The sequence below is a fragment of the Somniosus microcephalus genome, chromosome 6 (genome assembly GCF_052327205.1).
Source record: "Somniosus microcephalus isolate GS21.2 chromosome 6, FLI_Smic_1.0, whole genome shotgun sequence".
NCBI lineage: Eukaryota > Metazoa > Chordata > Chondrichthyes > Squaliformes > Somniosidae > Somniosus > Somniosus microcephalus.
In genome coordinates this window covers 36,165,028-36,186,722 of record NC_140992.1, presented here as the reverse complement: position 1 = coordinate 36,186,722, position 21,695 = coordinate 36,165,028, and the positions used below count along the sequence as shown (strand labels likewise).

The 21,695-nt window shown below is 43.5% G+C and overlaps 1 protein-coding gene across 25 annotated transcripts in view; it reads right to left on the bottom strand.

Moving 5' to 3' along the window:
• The window catches only part of LOC147115607 (disks large homolog 1), a 439,472-nt gene that overhangs the window by 55,968 nt on the left and 361,809 nt on the right, over positions 1-21,695 (bottom strand). For all 25 annotated transcript variants that reach the window (XR_015078647.1, XM_085989989.1, XM_085989992.1 and 22 more), the window contains one exon: positions 1,055-1,169. Coding sequence is in view for 24 of the 25 variants with exons in the window: in XM_085989989.1 (XP_085846115.1) it covers positions 1,055-1,169 (115 nt within the window). In the remaining variant the exon portion in view is untranslated. The remainder of the gene's footprint in view (positions 1-1,054; positions 1,170-21,695) is intronic.

Genomic DNA, 21,695 nt, shown 5'->3' with positions numbered 1-21,695 from the left:
TCTTCAGTTAATTTTAAATGTTTGTGGTGCAATTAAATACCTGTACACTTACCTTATTTTTTAAAATATGCATCTTGTATTGAAAAAATGAAAAACACTTACATTTTATGTAAGCATAGCTCATTATTTTTTTTTATATAGAATGGATCTGTGCTATACAACAGACCTAAGCCACAGTGCTGGACTAATGTAGGAGTAATGCTTCTGTTGGCAATCTTTGTTTCCTGTGAACAGTATTCACAAGTGCCTCACATTTTACGACGGAAACAGATTCTCCGTAATTAGCAAATAAAAACATTCAAGTGGCTCCACATAACAACCAGTATCATATTCAAAAATGGCCAATGAAAAGATTAAAAACAAATAAACAGTGGTGTTGGGAAAATTCATATGCAGGTTAGCAGGTGAAGAGCAGACAGAAAGGTGGTAAAGTTTATGAAACAGAATTGCCCAGAGGTGCGTTACTCAAAGCGCAACATGAAAAAAAATCAGAGGGTACAAATTTCACAAGGCACTGTGGCAGCTGTTCTATTTATCGCAATTTTTTACTCTCTGTTGAACCAGAAAGTGATCTAACTGTCTTTTAAAACTTCAACTGAACTAGCATCCAACTTAACTGGCTATAGTCTATGCAACAAGTCAATGATTAATTGTGATAAAACCTTTACTGAAAAATATTTACAGAACATACAATGAGAGATTATTCACTCAACAGAATGCAAAATAATTTAAGATGCAGATTTTATCATCAACGCGGCAACATTAAAGAAGTTGGAAAACTACAAAGGGATCTTCACATATTTATATATGTAAATCTATTCCTGAGACAAGATTTCCTCCTTTGATGTCAAGCATATGATACCCACAGACATCATTTGAAATACTCAGTTCACAGGGAATGTAAAAGGTAGTCTTCAAGATTGCAAGCTAAGTGAGGATTAAAGACATTTGGGAACTGTACCGCAGCACAAAACAATTTGTAGTTTAAAGAGCACAGCATGTAAGGGGCCCCCTTTTCAACAGAGGAGCATCAGTTTGCCTTTGTTTTTTTTACCTGACATAAAGGGATCGCTTCTGGTTGGTGCGCAGTGACCCTGATCCTGAGCTGATGCTGCTGTTCATCATCTGTTCCCGTAGGTCATGGATTTTGGCTTCAAATCTGCTGTATTCTGAGGGGGGGAAAAAATAAGATTTCTAAAATCAGTGCTTTTTTCTCTTGCATGCCTATTAGCTAAGCAATGAATAAACACAGGTTTCCAGCATCCGCAGTATTTTGCTATTGAATGAATAAACACATCACAGCTCCTATCTAAATAAAAGCAATTGCCACTGCTAGACGACAGACCATGACCACTAGTCAAAGTTAATAGTTTAATTTGTGAAGCACAGGTTACTAGCCAATCAACATATTATTCTTGCTTTTACACTTATGCAAGCAGTTACAGTATTGAGTCAATGTCACTCTACCTCAGGTACAGAAGTTGTGACACTGAATGAGAACAGAATCATCTCTCAGTTACAGTGGAAGCAAAGTTGGACGATTTCCGGAGATGGATTAATTTCTGTTCCATCTATATGGAAAAACTACTCATAGCTACCAGCACTTTAAAACAAGCGCATCATTACTAACAATAGATCAGTCTTGAGATCTGTTGAATCCAGACACTGATTTGCCTGAAGGGGTCGTGAAGTAGATTGGAAATAAAATTGCTTGATAGCAAACATTGGATCATTTCTCGATGAACGAGTTGTAATGGCATAAGAATCATTAATCCTCTTGTGTGGAAGTCATGGTGCATTAAGGGTGTGCAGCACATTGATTGGTGCCATCGGAAACAATTGCCATTATTGACAAAATAACATAACATAAGGCCACATGTAAAACTGAATTAGTATGTGAGTAATAACACAAGAGGGTTTTCAAGGATGGCAAAATCTTGGGGCTCCAAAGATAGTTATAACTGCCTTAAGCATAGCTCACATGAAGAGTTATCTGAACTTCTCAATTAAATTACTGTATGTAACTTACTTCCAGCAAACCATTAATATATTAGTCATATCTTTTAACACCAGGTGTTTCACATAGGGATAAGCAGCTGTTGTTAAATGACTGAACCAGGGAAAACAGGAGGAAATAATTAAAGGGAAATTTCTGAACACCAACAGTTACAGGCACGAATACGAGAAATGTTAACAGGATAGAAGGGAAAAAACAAACTGCTGTAGTGAATTATTTCACTGTCCTGTGATTAGAAATTGGCACTGTATGCACTGCAAACAATCACACTTCGCAATCTCTGCGTTATTAACTGAAAAAATCTCAGCATTTCAAAGCAACAGAGAACGAAACTGAATGGACCAGCTGTCGGCATTTTTGAAGTTAATCTTGAATTTTACTGCTACAAATTTTCCAGCTTTAATCTTTGTTCACAGCCATAAAAGCTTAATTCAGAACATGAAAATAATCCCATACTCATTGAGGTTAAATAATATAACAGCACTTTAAAAAAAAAAAACTGAATTAGACACAAAGCCACTCAGCATTTCACATTTTACATTTATTGTTCTTATGGTGCCCAGAACCGGCTACTTGAGTTAGGCTCGAATACCATTCTTTTGCGCTGTCTAGAACAAATATTACTACGAACACCATGAAGCACATTTCTAAAGGGTAAATACTGCAATTCCATTAAAAGGTTTTCTAATCTCAAGTATACCCATTCTGGATGAAGGTTTTGCAGTATGATGATACTCACACTAATCCCTTCAACAGAAATCTCACACGGACAACTTCACTTGCTTTCTGTCGAACCTAATTCATTGTCCATCAGCAGCAGAAATAATCTTAAATCACCTTTTAACAGATCATCATTTTCAGCATTGTTCCCGAAATTCCACCCGTTCCCCCACTGGCATTCAATTAAAACATCTGATCACTACACGCGCAGTCACAACCAGCTTTCTGATTAGCAGTGATTACCACTTTCTCTATGCTACAATGGAGGTCACAGACTGTAACTAAAACGTCGTAACAGATGCAACCAGACTCTACAGAGTCGCTTTGTTTCATCACCCGGCTGCTGCTTACAGCAGGGTTATCAGTTATCATGCAGTCATCTACAATAGATGACCAGGAAAATGCAATATTAATATGCTAAGCTGCCAATTAATTTGCAGATAAGACTCGTGCAAGTCTCAATTTAGGTAATCGTAACAGAATGCAAATAAAAAGTTAAAGCAAGTTTATGTTGGAGCAAAACTTATACTCTGATATGTACTTGAAGAAACATGAATGATTTGAATAATCATTTGAGATATGTTGTGCTTTCTTTGTAATGTTAACATGCACTAGGACTTGTTAAAGGAAGAAAGTGAAGTCTTGCTTCTATCGTCATAATAAATAGTTCTTTTCCCATCAGTCAACCATATTAGCCAATTAAGTGACTGTCCTTCCTTCCTTCCCTTGTTTAGGTACCCATTGTGGTATACATCATTCTCCTGGGCTGAGGGTGGAGGCAGGCAACATTTCTCCCAAGCATCTATAAGAGTCATTCTAAAGTCGGTCTCTAATGAAGTACATCAAAGCAGCCTGGCATAAATTTTTGAATTCATTCTCGGGTAGCACAGTCAAGGCCAGGATTTATTACCCATCCTTAGTTGCTCTCGAGAAGGTGGTGGTGAGCCACCTTCTTGAACCGCTGCAGTCCATGTGGTAAAGGCACTCCCACAATGCTGTTAAGTAGGGAGTTCCAGTATTTTACCTAGCGTCATGTCCAAGTCAGGATGGTGTGCGACTTGGAGGGGAACCAGGAGGTGATGGCATTCTCATGCACCAATCTGATTGCCCTTCTCTCTCTCTCTCTCACTCTTTTCTTACCTAAAAACCTGAAACTGCTGAGAACCATTTTACGCACTCCTTCCGTGGTATCCAAGGGGACTGGTGTCCTTTAAATAAACTGGTCAGAGTTCTTCATATGCACAAAGATTTAGAAAGAAAGAAAGACTTGCATTTATATAGCACCTTTCATGATCTCAATTCATCCCAAAGCACTTTACAGCCAATGAAGTACTTTTGAAGTGTAGTCACTGCTGTAATGTAGGAAACGCGGCAGCAACAAGCTCCCACAAACAACAATGTGATAATGACCAAATAATCTGTTTTTGTTATGTTGATTAAGGGATAAATATTGGCCAGGACACCGGGGATAATAGTGCCACGAGATCGTTTACGTCCACCTGAGAGAGCAGATGAGGTCTTGGTTTACATCTCATCCGAAAGATGGCACCTCTGACAGTGCAGCTCCCGGACCACTGGACTGGAGTGTCAGTGTAGATTTTTGTGCTTAAGTCTCTGGAGTGGGGCTTAAACCGACAACCTTCTGACTCAGAGGCAAGAGTGCTACCCACTGAACCATGGCTGACACTTAGTAAAAGTTTTAATTATGTGTTCTCGGGATGTGGGTGACACTGGCAAGGCCTTATTAATCGCTCAACCCTGTTGCACAGTTACCCTGAGAAGGTAGTGGTGGGCATTAGAATCATACAGCACAGGAGGCCATTCAGCCCATCGAGTCTTTCATCGAGCAATCCAGTAAGTCCCACTGCCCCGCTCTTTCCCCATATCCCTGCAATTTTTCCTTCAAGTATTTATTCAATTCCCTTTTGAAGGCTACTATTGAATCTGCCTCCACCACCCTATCAGGCAGTGCATTCCAAATCCTAACCACTCGCTGCGTAAAAACGTTTTCCCTCATGTCGCCTCTGGTTCTTTTGCCAATCACCTTAATCTGCGTCCTCTCATTATCGACCCTTCAGTAATTGGAAATAGTTCCATTTTATTTACTCTATCTAAACCTTTCATAATTTTGAACACCTCTATCAAATCTCCTCTTGGCCTTCTCTGCTCCAAGAACAACCCCAGCTTCTCTAGTCTCTCCATGTAATTGTATTCCCTCATCCCTGGAACCATTCTAGTAAATCTCTTCTGTACCCTCTCTAAGGCCTTCACATCCTTCCTAAAGTGTGGTGCCCAGAATTGGTCACAATACTCCAGTTGGAGCCAAACTAGTGTTTAGCATAACTTCCTGGCTTTTGTCCTCTATGCCTCTATTTATAAAGCCCAGGATCCCATATGCTTTATTAATCGCTTTGTTAACCTGTCCTGCCACCTTCAAAGATTTGTGCACCCCCTTTAAAATTGTACCATTTAGTGTGCAAGGTCTCTCTTCATTCTTCCTACTAAAATGTTCCCCTATCTTTACTTTTCTTATCTGCTCTGGCTCATTCCCTGTTACTAGATCTGGTAGCGAATCCTCTAAGTAAGGGAATTCTTCCCAGTATCTGTTTCAAATATGCGCGCTCGGGCCTTCCTTACTTGACTCAATTAAAGTACAATTTTGGGTTTACTTTATTATACCATTTAATATTGTATATACCTCAAAAGAGAGAGGTTCCTACCCCAACCTCCTTTTATCTAGGCTGTGAAGCCGGAGTTGTTCTAATCTTTCACTATAGCCCATGCCCCATAACATTTGGCAGTCTTTCTGCTCTTTAGTGCACAACCACTGGAGACATATACTCTACAGTTCTGACTATATATATATCTCAGCATTCTATTTGACTATCTATATCCCAGCATTTGTTTCATTGCCGACATTGAAAGCAATTAATCAAGCATCATTCCTAAGCCCTTTTTGATGTCACCCTCTTCCTGCACATTCCAATTATTGTGTACTTATGGTGCGCACTTTTTTGACCAATGCGAAATAGGCTACATTTATCAATGTTAAATTTAATTGCCCAATTACGTAACCAACCTAAATCCTTCTGTAAATCTTTTGGAGCATCTTCCGTCTCTACTGCTCTTCCGATTTTGTTGCCGTCAGCAAATTTGACAAGTTACATTTGGTTTTGATGTGCAGGTCATGAAGAAGCAATCTTTTTTAGTCCTTAGAGCCCGGAAGTTTACAAAGCTCAGGCAGAAAGTCTTCATCATGCTAATTAATTATTTTCTCATTCTTTTTGTGAGCAATGAAAAATGCGCAAAGCAAATGAAACCGCAGGCAGAACTTGGCCCCTGGGCTGTGACTTGCACAATGCCATCTTATGATGTCTAAATAATCGAAAACACAATTTAAAACTAATAAAATATGCTCGATGTTCTAACTTTAACCACAGAGAAGGAGGTGGTGAATTTGCGCCTGGGATTTGCCCACATCAAGTAATAAAATGCCAGCATTATTTAAAAGGACATTGGATTGAAGTATGTTAAATTACCTAGGTCAGCAAGCATGAAACTCTTGCACAAGTCTGATCAAGTTCACAATTACACGCTGCACTGATGAGCAAAATGTCACTCAAATTGTCTCATCTTATATAAACAGAATCTCAACAGACTTATTCTCTGCCTATTAATATATATTAATGATCTAGACGAGGGAACTAGATGTAATATCTCCAAGTTTGCAGACGACACAAAGCTGGGTGGGCATGTGTGCTGTGAGGAGGATGCTGAGAAACTCCAGGATGATTTGGACAGATTGGGCAGATGCAGTATAATCACCCAATGTGGATAAATGCGAGTTTATCCACTTTGGTGGCAAAAACAGGAAGGCAGATTATCTGAACGGCAATAGATTGGGAGGAGGGGAAGTGCAACGAGACCTGGGTGTCCTTGTGCACCAGTCACTGAAGGTAAGCATGCAGGTGGTTAAGAAGGCAAATGGTATGTTGGCCTTCGTAGCGAGAGGATTCGAGTACAGGAGCAAGGATGTCTTGCTGCAGTTGTACAGGGCCTTGGTGAGACCACACCTTGAGTATTGTGTGCAGTTTTGGTCGCCTTATCTGAGGAAGGATGTTCTTGCCATGGAGGGAGTGTAGCGAAGATTCACCAGACTGATAACTGGGATGGCAGGAATGACGTATGAGTAGAGATTGGGTCGATTGGGCTTATATTCGCTGGAGTTTAGAAGAATGAGAGGGGATCTCATTGAAACTTATAAAATTCTAACAGGACGAGACAGACTAGATGCAGGAAGGATGTTCCCGATGGTGGGGGAGTCCAGAACCAGGGGTCACAGTCTAAAGATAGGGGGTAAGCCATTTAGGACAGAGATGAGGTGGAATTTCTTCACCCAGAGTGGTGAACCTGTGAAATTCTCTACCAAAAAAGGCAGTTGAGGCCAAATTCATTAAATATATTCAAGAAGGAGTTAGATATATTTGTTAAGGCTAAAGGGATCAAGGGATATGGGGAGAAAGCAGGGACAGGGTACTGAATTTGGATGATCAGCCATGGTCTCATTAAATGGCGGAGCAGGCTCAAGGGGCCGAATAGCCTACTCCTGCTCCTATCTTCTATGTTTCTATTCACTCCCATTAGACAGCCTCAGTGGATCAAATCCCTTTGCATGCACCTGTTTTATGGAATTCTAATCCTTTAATGCAATTCACATACACAGGTTCTGGATAAATACAAAACTGTAATTAAGTTCACTGCATTACAAATAAATTATTTTTGGATGCATCACATATTTAGCATGCCTTTGGTTTCTAAACCATAAATTTACATTCTACAACATTACAAGGCAGCAACAAGTACACAGACGACATCAAAAAATTCAACCACAAAACTGAAGCTGTTTTTCATCGCCACTCAAAATCTGCAACTGCTTTGGCTGCAGGCTACAGTCTCCATTAACGATATTGTATCTGGATATTGGCAGTGGAGTCGACAACAATCAATGGTAATGCCCTTGTGAGCCACTGTGATGTGAAACGAGAAACCAGATTTGCTTTATTGGCAGACAGGAAAACATTCTACGGTTGTTGCTTTGCTGTATGGAGTTTATAATCGAGATTGCAACAGGTTTGCGTTATTTAGACACGTGAGCTCATTACTTTGTCAAATCAGCAAGAGCTTGGCGTGTCTGTGCATCATGTATTGTAACTATCACGTCTTCATTTCTGTACCTGCACTGTTTTATCTAATATATTTTATAAACAGCTCTGATTTGATGTTTTAGTTTTACGTTGTAGTTACTGTATCCCCTTGACCATTCAGGTACGATTAATGGCTGCTACCTGAAATCAAGTCTTGGATGATCAGAACTTCCCACAGCTTAACGTTGGCTATTTACTTACACTGAGCCTAGTGGTGCCAGCCTCACCATTCAGAGCTGAATATTCTATTCTACCTCGGGAACAATGCTGGTCTCATCTCTACATTGTCACTAAATTACTTCATACCTTCTTGCTGTGCACTTCTCTACCTTAGAAAGAGCTTGCAGATATTCTTTTGCATAAGGAGCACCAATAAACACAAGTTGTTTCTGATCAAAGATTACTTATATTTATTCTTTATAGAAACATCTATGAAACACAAAATGGAAGGAGTCTAGGGAGAACGTATTGTTTTTATGTTTTTTTCAAATGAATATACTCAAGAGTACCATTTGGTGTTCTGTAAAACAGTCCATTTCATTACCCATGAAAGTCCTGCACTTGGGTTTTCCTCACAGGCTAGAGTGTCTGTGTGCGTCTTTGAGCAACTCCAGGCCATGACTTGGGGTTGAAGAGAGTCAATTTGGAACCATAAGATCCTGGATAATACATACTGTTGGTTGGAATTATTTTTTGGGGCCGGGGTGGGGAGGTGAAAGGAATGGTAAGATTTTATTAATATAAAAGGATATTCTTTAACTGTTGTGCAGTGTTTCCAGTTTCAATAAATATTGAATGAATAAAAGATTACAAGATGATGCTCTAAAATTGGATGACAAAATATCCCAATGGCACACAAACAAAATCACTGCTGACAGTGGCTATAAAAACAGTACTTATTTCAGTCTAGGCTATGATGATTATATTTAATCGCCCTATTCTGACACATAAGACTTACTTTGCTTTGAGGCTTGAAGATTTTCTTCAACTCAGCCTAGAAAAACAGCAGCTTTAACACCATTTGAGAGCAGGTATCAACAAAATGGCTGCACTTTTAAACACCAAGGAATTTTAGCCCAGGACAACGTTAAATCTTTTGCATTCGCTTCAAGGAGTTTTTATTTAAAATACACACATTTAGAAATTCACTTTAAACCCTGTCCTCTAGCAGCAGATGATCAATGCGTACTAAGCAAAGGAACATTTATTCCCATCTTTCCCACAACTCCATGTTTGAATCCCTCCAATCAGGTTTCCGCCCCTGCCACAGTACCAAAACAGCTCTCATCTAAGTCACAAATGACATCGTTTGTGACTGTGACAAAGGCAAACTATCCATCCGCATCCTTCTCGACTTGTTTGCAGCCTTTGACACGGCTGACCACTCCATCCATCTCCAGCGCCTCTCCACCGTCGTCCAGCTGGGTGGGACTGCACTCGCACTTGTAGTACAGTAATCATGGGGGCCTTTTTAATCTACATTTAGACTGGGCAAACCAAGTTTGCAGTAATAGTGTGAAGGACGAATTCATGGAATGTCTGCAAGATAGTTTTCTCGATCAGTATGTTGAGGAACCAACTAGGGAACAGGCTATTTTAGATCTAGTATTGTGCAACGAGAAAGGGTTAATTAATAACCTTGTAGTAAAGGGGCCTTTAGGGAAGAGTGACAATAATATGATAGAATGTTATATTGAGTTTGAAAGTGACTTAGTTAAATCCGAGACTAGGGTCTTAAATCTAAACAAAGTAAACAACAGGAAACTCTCTTTTGACCGGCACCTAAATATCCGGAAATCTCTCTTAACCGGCAAAATTCAGGAGTAGGTCCAGCTAAGTTTTACTATATATTAGTGGCCATGTAACCGGGGTTCCTGGATCTGTGACCGTGTAACCGGGGTTCCTGCACCTATGGCTGTGCAACAGGGACTCCTGGATCTGTGGCCGTGTAACCGGGGCTCCTGCACAAGTGCCGCGTAACCGGGGCTCCTGCAACTGTGGCCGTGTACGGGGCTCTCGTACCTTGGTAAGTATACCTCTCTGTAATCCGGACTTTTTGATCAACCGGCACCACGCCGGTCCCGGATAAAAAAGAGTTTCCTGTACGTAGGTACAGGGGGGCGAGTTGGCTAACGTAAATTGGGAACCTACATTAAAAGGTGTGGTGTGGAGATGCCGGAGTTGGACTGGGGTGGACAAATGTAAGAAGTCACACAACACCAGGTTATAGTCCAACAGCTTTATTTGAAATCACAAGCTTTCGGAGCGCTGCTCCTTCTTCACCTGAAGAAGGAGCAGCGCTCCGAAAGCTTGTGATTTCAAATAAAGTTGTTGGACTATAACCTGGTGTTGTGTGACTTCTTACATTAAAAGGTGTGACAGGGGATGAGCAATGGCTAACATTTAAAGAATTAATACATAATTTACAACAAATATACATTCCTTTAAGGCACAAAAACCCCACAGGAGAAGTGGTCCAACTGTGGCTAACAAGAGAAGTTAAAGATAGTATTAGATCAAAGGAAGAGGTTTATAATGTTGCCAAAAAGAGTAGTAAGCCTGAGGATTGGGAGGATTTTATAATTCAGCAAAGGAGGACCAAGAAATTGATAAAGGGAAAATAGAATATGAGAGTAAACTAGAGAGAGACATAAAAACAGACAGTAAAAGCTTCTATAGGTATGTAAAAAGGAAAAGATTAGTGAAAGTAAATGTGGTTCCCTTACAGGCTGTGACAGGAGAAATTATACAGGAAACTTTGGTTTATCCGGAGGTTATATGTCCAGAATACTCGATCTAACGACAAAAATCAGGAGCCGTTTTCTATAAGTTTTTTTTAGTTCTCGTTGCTTTTTTTCCCCCCAGTCAGGCACTGCAAGGTCTGTAGCTATGGCAACAGCTTCAGCCGACTGTTTAGAAGCTGTTGCTAAGCAACAGTGTTTGTTGTCAGATACGGAGATGAAAACCTCCGTATGCTTCAACATTAACTTTGTATGTCCGGCAGTTTTGATAGATCGGCAACAGCTCGGTCCCCTCGGTGCCGGATATCACAAAGTTTCCTGTAATGGGGAATAAGGAAATGGCAGAGAAATTAAACAAATACTTTGTGTCTGTCTTCATGGAAGAAGACACAAAAAACTTCCCAGAAATAGTAGAGAACCAAGGGTCTTGCAAGAATGAGGAACTGAAAGAAATTAGTAAAAAAGTAGTATCGGAGAAAATAATGGGACTGAAAGCCAATAAATCCCCTGGACCAGATGGCCAACATCCTAGGTTTTGAAAGAGTTGTCTATAGAGATAGTGGATACATTGGTTGTCATTTTCCAAAATTCCATAGATTCTAGAATGGTTCCCACAGATTGGAAGGTAGCAAATGTAACCCCACTATTTAAGAAAGGAGGGAGAGAGGAAACGGGGAACGACAGACCAGTTAGCCTGACATCAGTAGTAGGGAGAATGCTAGAATCTATTAAGGACATGGTAACAGGGCACTTGGAAAATAATAATAGGATTGGGCAGAGTCAACGCAGATTTATGAAAGGGAAATTGTGTTTGACAAATCTATTAAAGTTTTTTGAGGTTGTAACCAGCAGAATAGATGGAGGAAGAACCAGCGGATGTGGTGTATTTGGATTTTCAGAAGGCATTCGATAAGGTGCCACACAAGAGGTTATTAAACAAAATTAGGGCTCATGGGATTGGGGGTAATATACTGGCATAGATTGAGGATTGGTTAACGGACAAAAAAGAGAGTAGGAATAAACGGGTCATTTTTGGGTTTGCAGGCTGTAACTAGTGGGGTACCACAAGGATCAGTGCTTGGGCCTCAGCTATTCACAATCTATGTCAATGATTTGGATGAGGGGACCAAATGTGATACAGGGTATATGCAAGTTTGCTGATGATACAAAGCTCGGTGGGAATGTAAGTTGTGAGGAGGATACAAGGAAGCTCCAAGGGGATATAGACAGGCTAAGTGAGTGGGCAAGAACATGGCAAATGGAATATAATGTGGAGAAATGTGAAGTTATCCACTTTGGTAGGGAAAATAGAAAAGCAGGGTATTTTTTTTTTTTTAAATGGTGAGAGATTGGGAAATGTTGGTGTTCTGAGGGACCTGGGTATCCTTGTACACACATCACTGAAAGTTAACATGCAGGTACAGCAAGCAAGTAGGAAAGCAAATGGAAGGTTGGCCTTTATTACAAGAGGACTTGAGTATAAGAGTAAAGACGTCTTACTGCAATTATATAGGGCCTTGGTGAGACCACACCTGGAGTATTGTGTACAGTTTTGGTCTCCTTACCCAAGGAAGGATATACTTGCCATAGAGGGAGTGCAACGAAGGTTAACCAGACTGGTTCCTGGGATGGGAGGATTGTCCAGAGGACAGATTGAGTAGACTCGGCCTATATTCTCTAGAGTTTAGAAGAATGAGAGATGATCTCATTGAAACATACAAAATTCTTACAGGGCTTGACAAGGTAGATGCAGGGAGGATGTTTCCCCTGGCTGGGGTGTCTAGAACCAGTCTCAGAATAAGGGGTCGGCCATTTAGGACTGAGATGAGGAGAAATTTCTTCACCCAAAGGGTGGTGAATCTTTGGAATTCTCTACCTCAGAGGGCTGTGGTGGCTCAGTCGTTGAGTATATTCAAGACAGAGATCAATAGTTTTATGAATATTATGGGAATCGAGGGATATGGGGATAGCGCAGGAAAGTGGAGATGAGGTAGAAGATCAGCCATGATCTTATTGAATGGTGGAACAGGCTCGAAGGGCCAAATGGCCTACTCCTGCGCCTATTTCTTATGTTCTCGCCTGGTTCCATTCTTCTCTATCTAATTGTAGCCAGAAGATCACCTGCAATGGCTTCGCTTCCTGCTCCCGCATCATTACCTCTGGTGTCCACCAAGGATCTATTCTTGGCCCCCTCCTATTTGAGGTCATCCAAAACTCAGCCACCTGTGTCCTAACCTGCACCAAGTCCCGTTCAGCCATCACCCCTGTGGTCACTGACCTACATTGGCTCCCGGTTAAGCAATGCCTCGATTTCAAAATTCTCATCCTTGATTTCAAATCCCTCCATGGTCTCGCTCCTCCCTAGCTCTGTAATCTCCTGCAGCCCCACAACACCCAACAATCCCCCCCCTCGAGATATCTGCACTCCTCTAATTCTGCCCTCTTGAGCATCCCTGATTATTATCATTCAACTAGTGGCCGTGCCTTCTGTTACCTAGGCCATAAGCTCTGGGATTCCCTGCTAAACCTCTCTGCCTTTCTTTCCTCCTTAAAACCTACCTCTTTGACCAAGCTTTTAAGCATGTGCTCGAATTTCTCATGTTGCTTGGTGTCAAATTTTTTGACTTATAATACTCCTGTGAAGTGCCTTGGGATGTTTTACTACATTTATGGTGCTATATAAATACAAGTTGTTGTTGTGATATATAATCTACTCCTGGCAATTCAGTCATTTTTACGCTTTAAAAGTGTTCAATAATTCGGATAGCTCTTTCAAAGAGCCGGCACAGGCACGATAGGCCGAATGGGCTCCTTCTGTGCTCTATCATTCTATGAATTTGAAATAAGCAACAAAAATAATACAGCAAAGTAGGAATTTCTGATAATTCCTTTTTTTTTAGTACTAATGTGAATTGGCAACTTTGAATTAAAAATAGACAGTACTGTATAATACTTACTGTATATGGTTACTAGTCCAAATTGATGGTGTAGGAGAAGGGAGAGGGGGTGAGAGAGCAAGTGAAAACGAGAGCACACATTTTTGCTCCCTAGCATAAACGTAGCTTGTAGATATTAAGGAAACACCAGTAATATAGTTGTAACCACCAACTATTTTTTTTTAATTGCACACCTCAACAATGCTTGAGATTGTATTTGCAGTGTATATATATTAAAAACCAATCTCATTGTAATCACCTGCAACAAATTATTCAGAAAGAATTTATTTTCTGTTATCTGCAAGGATTACACTAGGTGGCAGATGAATGGTCAAGTGAACATCAAGAGCTCAGGCAGAAGCTGGTTTGCCAGCAATCCAAAGCACAAAGTGTTAGCACACCAACAGAGTGCTCCACTGAGCCTTCTTATTAAAGCCGAACATCTCCCACTAACAAGTGACAATATCATGCTAAGTTGCCAGATTGGCCCACCCAACCTCCTCCACTTGCGTATCACAATTTGAAACTAACATACCACAGACTGGGAGCAACAACTTGCATTTATATGGCGCTTTTAACAGGATTTATGGCTCCTTAAACTGGATGCCTTCCAAGTAACTTCAGGTATGAACAGAAGCATATGTTACTCATGGATACTGATTATGTAGCCTCGCTCTGGCCATTATGATCAACGGTCAGCTATAAACAGAGGACATGGCCGTCAGAATTTTTTCAGTCTGCAATACTATACAAGTATTGCATCATTAAATCATTAGTACTGCTGTGCAACCAGAGATTGCGGTGTTATGGGTGGAACTCACTCAGTCTGACTGACACACATACAGTTGGCAAGTACTGTACTTGTAGTGCTGCGGCTGAACACCGAGCGAGTCCTAACCACAACACCCCAATCCTACACACGACTCCTCAGCAGTTGGTTCAGGGCACTTTGCGCAAGTTTACTGTAATTATGACAGCACTTTGGATGTTGTGGCTGATACTGGCAATTACACTGAAATTGCACAGACAGACGATGTGTAATCCTTTGGCCGAACACAGAGCAACTCCCAGCCACAGCATTACAATTCTAGACATATGCTTCAACATTAGGTTTGGGATAGTTTGTACAAGTTTACTGGCATTACAAACTCTGTTTATGACCATTTCAGCCTCAGTGTTGTAAACACAGTGGGCAATTAAAGTAATTGATACAATGAATATGCTGAATGTCTACCAATATGTTAAGCATGCGCGCGCGCGCGCACACACACGGGAATTTTACGGAAATGTCCCCTTTATAAACATTTGTTATATACACACAACTGTACAGAGGCCTAACACTGTATTTGGTTGGTCCATAGCTGCTGAATATGAAGTAAATGCTTTGAGGATTGAGCTGTGTTTAACAGATGGCCCCGAGTTGCTACACTGTGCCTTTCGTGTGAGCAGACAGCTGTCTTAACTGCAGTACAAACCTAAATGCCATTTCCAATTAAACAAAAACAATTTAACCGACTGTGCAAGTTAATATTTATTTTTCCCCGGCATGCGACTCAGTGCTCGCCACATGTGGGCCTCGATAGCATGCTGGGCAAGGCTAATAAATCATTTCCATTCCTCAACCCCCTCCTCAAAACAATGTTGCTCAGCTGAAGATCATGTAATATTAAAATCAATATTTTGCCCTGAGCAAAGTTAATCACCAGTTTTATTACATGTCGCTTTAGAAAGTGAGATTTCTCCTGTTGGCATGGAGCCAGGGAAAGCCTCTGTTAATAAAAGTGGAATGGAAGACCCTGAACCACAGCTTTGTGGGGCACTCTACAGATTTTTAATTGCTTGAAGAATGTAAAGCATGGAATGAGAAAAAGGCCATTAAGTCCAACAAGACCCTACTCTCCCAGACCAGACACAATTTGCCTTTACGTGGCCTTGCCACAAAATCTGAGAGGGGTAACCAGCCATCCACAGGTAACGCCTTCAAGAAGCAAAAGCTATATTGAATTTCTCCACTCCCAAACAATAATTGAGTCAAACTCCAGGGATTGAGTCCATATTTACAGCTCACACAATTCATGCTTGACCGCTGCATTCCAAAGATGACACATCAATGGTCCCAACAGCACAGGACCCTTCATGTTCAGTATAATATTTTATGCCCATCATTATCCTTCTAATCATCAAGCCCATTCTTAAACAGGTCATTTGTTGTTACAGGTTACTTGGTGAGCAGCTGCTTCTTCAGTTTTCTCATCAGCACAAAACATCCAATTTCACTAGTGAGGCCTTGTGGCAGTGTTTAACTTGAGGAACTGAGTGAGTTACTACAGGGAAGATGACAACAGAACTAATTCCAATTCAGAGTTTCCTCACCCCATGCAGTGTGTTGTGTATCTGGATGCCTACCAAAAAAAGCCGCTGTGTGGACTGAGTCAGAGATCCTTTGCCGTGTTATCATTGATACATGCATTACATTGAGGTAGTATTCTGCATCAGAGAGTGGTGCCAAGGTGTTTCACCACATGAAGAAAGGGAAATACATTTGTCCAAGTATACACTGCTGTGACAGGGCCTAAATGGGGAATGGTTTATGGAAAGCAATTTAAGTTGGAGAGGAGAGAAAATGTACACAGCTACAAACCATCAAGGTAAATTGGCAGTAATGCAATGTAAATATCCACAGTGGCTGGCATTTGATTAATGATTAATCCCAGGCACAGCTGAAACAAGCAAGGATAGTGAGTCCAACTAACAGATGGACAGTCAGACAATTGCAAACTTAAAAAAAAACTTCATATAATTTGGGGTTAGCAGTTATTTTAAAATCTCTTTCTTCTGAGGCTGTTTCTGCCATCGAACATTGAATTCACTAGAGGAGGAGTTAAAATAGTATTTTTTTTAATTCATCAAGTATGAACTTCTCCATTCCAAAACTAGCTTGGTGTCTCATTAATGGTTTGTATATGAACAGTGGATTTTCCCCTCTAAGAGCAACTTCGTTTCCTTTTAACTTCTCAGGAGAGAATGTTACATAGACATTATTAGGTGATTTTTTAAAAGCTTTTTCAACAAAATTATTTGAAAAAGCAGGGGAAAAAGGCTCCAAAGCAGAAAAGACAAAAAAGATATAAAGTAAAGCAAAGTTTCTCAAATGATTTAGGTAAGCTGTTAAATAGCAGCAAATGCAAGACCACTGCAACAGGTACAATGGATTACAAATAAATAAAAACCCACAAGCTAGTGGCTAGGTAACTACAATTACAGGCAGTGACATATCACAGATGATAGACCCTAGTGTGGCGGAACCACCAGAGGATTACGGACAATTGTATATAATTCCTTTTACAGCAATGTAGTACAGCTGGGGGCTGCACCTTTAATGTATCTGTTAACTGTACTAGGGCTTCTTTCCTGTACTCCGCGTGATGACGTCATGACATCACGTGATCTCTCAACGGCAGGAAGAACGTGATGACGTCAGAGCTCGGAACCTGCTAGCAGTTGAGCTTGGAACCTTCTAGCAGTTTCCAGAGAGGCTTTCAAGCAGACCAGACCTATTTGCATTGTATCCTACAGTTTCCTGTACAGCTTCGTTTGTTCATTAAATTTTATTGTTTTTGATTTTCTGAGTCGATCGCAATTCTTCGGCTAGGAACCCCAGTTCCTACATTGGTGACCCCGATTTCTTCGAACAATTTTCGTTGAAGTTACATCATGGACATGAACGCCGTCACCTTCAAACTGCCGCAATTTTGGGAGCAACAACCGGCCGCGTGGTTTTTCCAGGCGGAAGCTCAATTTGCAATCCGGGGAGTAGCAGCGGATTCGACCCGTTATTATTACGTGGTCTCCGCCCTCGACAGCGCCACGGCCTCGCGGGTCGTCAGCCTCCTTGAAAGTCCACCGAACGATGGCAAGTACGAAGCTTTAAAAGCACGTTCACTGCAGATTTTCAGTCTGTCCAAGTCGGAGCGCGCTCGCAGACTCATCTCCATGCCCGGCCTCGGGGACTCAAAACCCTCAGAGCTCATGAGTCAAATGCTCACGCTTTTGGGCTCGGAATCGCAATGTTTTCTGTTCCGTGAGCTGTTTCTCTGTCAACTACCAGAGCCAGTACAGACGGCCTTGGCCAATTCCGTGATCACGGATTGTGCTGAACTCGCCGCGGAAGCGGATAAAATATTCACCGTCTCACAACAATCTTGTACAGCCACGAAGTGCCAAAACTATGCTGAACTCACCGCAGACGCGGATAAAATATGCTCCTGCACACAGCCATGTTGTGCAGCCACGAGGCGCCCATCCCCCACAAGAGCGAATCCGACGACTCCTCCTGCAGGCTGGTGTGCATACCACACTCGTTTCGGCACGAAGGCCAGAAATTGCCATCCGCCCTGCAGTTTATCACCAAAAAAAAAACCTACCTCAAACCAGCGGTTTGAGAGAAGATCAATAAGGCCTAAGGGACGCGCCGGAGTTGCGATGGCCGTCGGGTCCGCAGGGAAACTCCTATACATTACAGACTCCCCGTCAGGGCGACGTTTTCTCTGTGATACTGGCTCCCAGTGCAGTATCCTACCAGCATCGAAGCTAGATCTTCAATCCGGCGGTCAAGGTCCCCCCCTCGAGGCAGCCAATGGTGCGGCCATTCGCACGTTCGGAAAGCGTAGGGTCCAGTTGAGTTCTGGTGGCCAACGTTTTGTTTGGGAGTTCATCACGGCGAAAGTCTCACAGGCCATCCTGGGGGCAAATTTCTTCTGCGCAAACGGGTTTCTCGTCGACGTCCGACACTGCTGGCTAATCAGTGCCTCCACTTTTCACTCGGTCCCCTGCCACCGAAGCACCGCGATGTCTTGGTCAGTTGCCTGTGCAGTCCCATCTCCAAATGAGTTCTCTCGTCTTCTCAGCGAGTTCCCGGAGCTCACCAGGCCCACATTTTCTTCTTCAGTCGCGAGGCACGGTGTGGCGCACCACATTACCATGACAGGATCCCCTGTTTATGCGAGAGCTCGAAGGCTGGAACCTGGTAAACTCGCGGCCGCCAAGGCGGAGTTCCATACAATGGAACGCCTGGGTATTATTCGACGTTCGAATAGTCCTTGGTCCTCGCCATTACACATTGTTCCTAAGCCGGGCGGCAGATGGCGACCATGCGGCGACTACAGACGCCTGAATGAGGCTACCACACCGGATCGGTACCCAATTCCTCACATTCAGGATTTTTCGGCCCATCTGGCAGGGAATTCCATCTTATCCAAAATAGACCTCGTCCGAGGCTATCATCAAGTGCCCGTGCATCCTCAGGACGTCCCCAAAACTGCCGTCATCACACCTTTCGGGCTCTTTGAGTTCCTTCGTATGCTGTTTGGGCTGAAGAATGCAGCACAAGCCTTCCAACGTCTCATGGATTCCGTGTTGCGCGATCTGCCGTTCATCTTCGTCTACCTAGACGACATCCTTATTGCCAGTAACAGCACGAAAGAACACATTATGCACTTGCGTACCCTTTTTTCTCGTCTCAGCCAACGTGGCCTTATTATCAACCCGGCCAAGTGCCAGTTTGGGTTGCACAGCATTGATTTTCTGTGACACAGAATCACCTCAGAAGGCGCCGTCCCGCTGGCCACGAAGGTGGAAGCAGTCACCTCATTCCCTCTTCCTCAGGGCCCTCCAGGAATTTCTGGGAATGGTCAATTTTTATCATCGGTTCGTCCCCAAGTCGGCATTGTTGATACAACCTTTGTACGAGGCCCTCAGAGGTAAATCGGGCAAAGACCCGATCGATTGGACACCCCAGATGGACCAGGCTTTCATAGAAAACATAGAAACATAGAAGATAGGAGCAGGAGTAGGCCCTTCGAGCCTGCTCTGCCATTCAACGAGATCATGGCTGATCATCCAAACCCTAGCACCCGGTCCCAACACCGACAGCCATCCCACCCAAGCCCTATCCCCGTAACCCCACGTATTTAATCCCCCCTAATACTAAGGGTCAATTTTTTTTATCATGGCCAATCAACCTAACCCGCACATCTTTGGACTGTGGGAGGAAACCGGAGCACCCGGAGGAAACCCACGCAAACACAGGGAGAATGTGCACACTCCACACTTTCCTCGACACTAAGAACGCTTTGGCTGCTGCGACCATGTTGGCACATCCCCTTCCGGGCGCACCACCGACTCATCTGATTATGCCATCGGGGCAGTACAGGAGCAGTGGAAAGAACGAACGCAAGTATAGTACTTTTGATAGGGAGTTGTTGGCATTGTTTCTGGCCATCCACCATTTTCGCTTCCTACTGGAAGGACGGCCATTCACGGCTTTTGTAGACCACAAGCCACTTACTTTTGCGATGGCCAAGACAGCGGAACCATGGTCGGCACGGCAACAAAGTCATCTTACGTACATATCTGAATTTACAACCGACATACAACATGTCTCGGGCAAAGACAACCTGGTGGCGGATTGTCTCTCCCGCGCCCAGCTCCACGCAGTACACCTGGGAGTCGACTATGTTGGTTTGGCAAAAGAACAGAAGGCAGACCCTGAAGTGCAGGCATACCGGACTGCACCTTCCAGCTTACAAGTGGTTGATGTCAGTTTCCAGGCCGCAGGGACCACACTCCTGTGTGACATCTTGATGGGTGTCCCACGTCCAATCGTTCCAGTCGAATGGCGCAGGAGAATTTTTGACACTATCCACGGGTTGTCACACCCTGGCCTGAGAGCGTCACAACGACTCATGGCAAAGAAATTCGTCTGGAAGGGCATGCATCTCGACGTCCGTGACTGGACCAATACCTGCGTGAGTTGCCAGAAGTCCAAGATACAACGCCATGTTAAGGCCCCAGTCGCCACTTTTCCGGTTCCGAAGCGTCGATTCGACCATGTGCACGTGGACCTGGTTGGTCCTCTCCCTTCCTCTCGCGGGTACACTCACCTCCTCACCGTGGTAGACCGCACCACCAGGTGGCCAGAGGCAATTCCTTTGGTTGCCACCACAGCGGCAGACGTCTCCAGAGCCTTCATCTCGTCGTGGGTAGCTCGGTTCGGGGTACCGGCTGACATCTCCTCCGACCGGGGCCTTAATTTACCTCTGAGCTTTGGAACGCCGTAGCTCAAGGTTTGGGCACCAAGCTTCATCGTACCACCGCCTACCATCCACAGGCGAACGGTCTGTGTGAAAGATTCCACAGGTCCCTTAAAGCCGCACTGCGTGCTAGTCTCCGTGGGCCTAGTTGGGTGGACAGGCTCCCTTGGGTGCTGCTAGGTCTTCGCACGGCGCCTAAGGACGACCTGCATTCTTCTTCAGCAGAGCTGGTTTACGGCCAACCACTCAGTGCCTGGCGATTTTCTTCCTCCTCACACGGAACCCTGGTCCCCAGCTCAGCAGCTCGTCAGCCACCAGGAAGCGGCTAGGAATTTCATCCCAGTGCCTACGTCGCATCGTGACCTGCAGCGCTCCCATGTCCCGGTGGATCTTGAAGAGCGCAGAATACGTGTTCATTCGGCAGGATGCTCGCAAAAACCCGCTCAAACCGCCTTACACAGGCCCGTTCCGCGTCATCTCGTCAGGTGACAAGTCCTTCACAGTCGACGTCGGCGGTAAGCCTGATCACATCTCCATCGACCGGTTGAAACCGGCGCATCTGGATCTGAGCGAACCAGTCGTCACCGCTCAGCCGCCTCGTCGTGGTCGTCCACCGTCGACTGCCAGTCCAGTATAACCACAGTCATCCGCTGAGTCACCAGTGCCCGCCTCACCGGGTCGACCACAGCCGGCCTCCTCTTCTCCTCCGCCTGCGGCGTCATCCCAACCACAGCCAACGGCCAGTTCGTCTTCTAGCGCTCCATTCCAGCTGCCGGGGTATCGCAGTCGGTCGGACAGACTCGTCAGACCCCCTTCTCGCCTTACCTTCTCTGTTAAAAAGCAATTCTGGGGGGGGGGGGGGGCGCATGTGGCGGAACCACCAGAGGATTACGGACAATTGTATATAATTCCTTTTACAGCAATGTAGTACAGCTGGGGGCTGCACCTTTAATGTATCTGTTAGTTGTACTAGGGCTTCTTTCCTG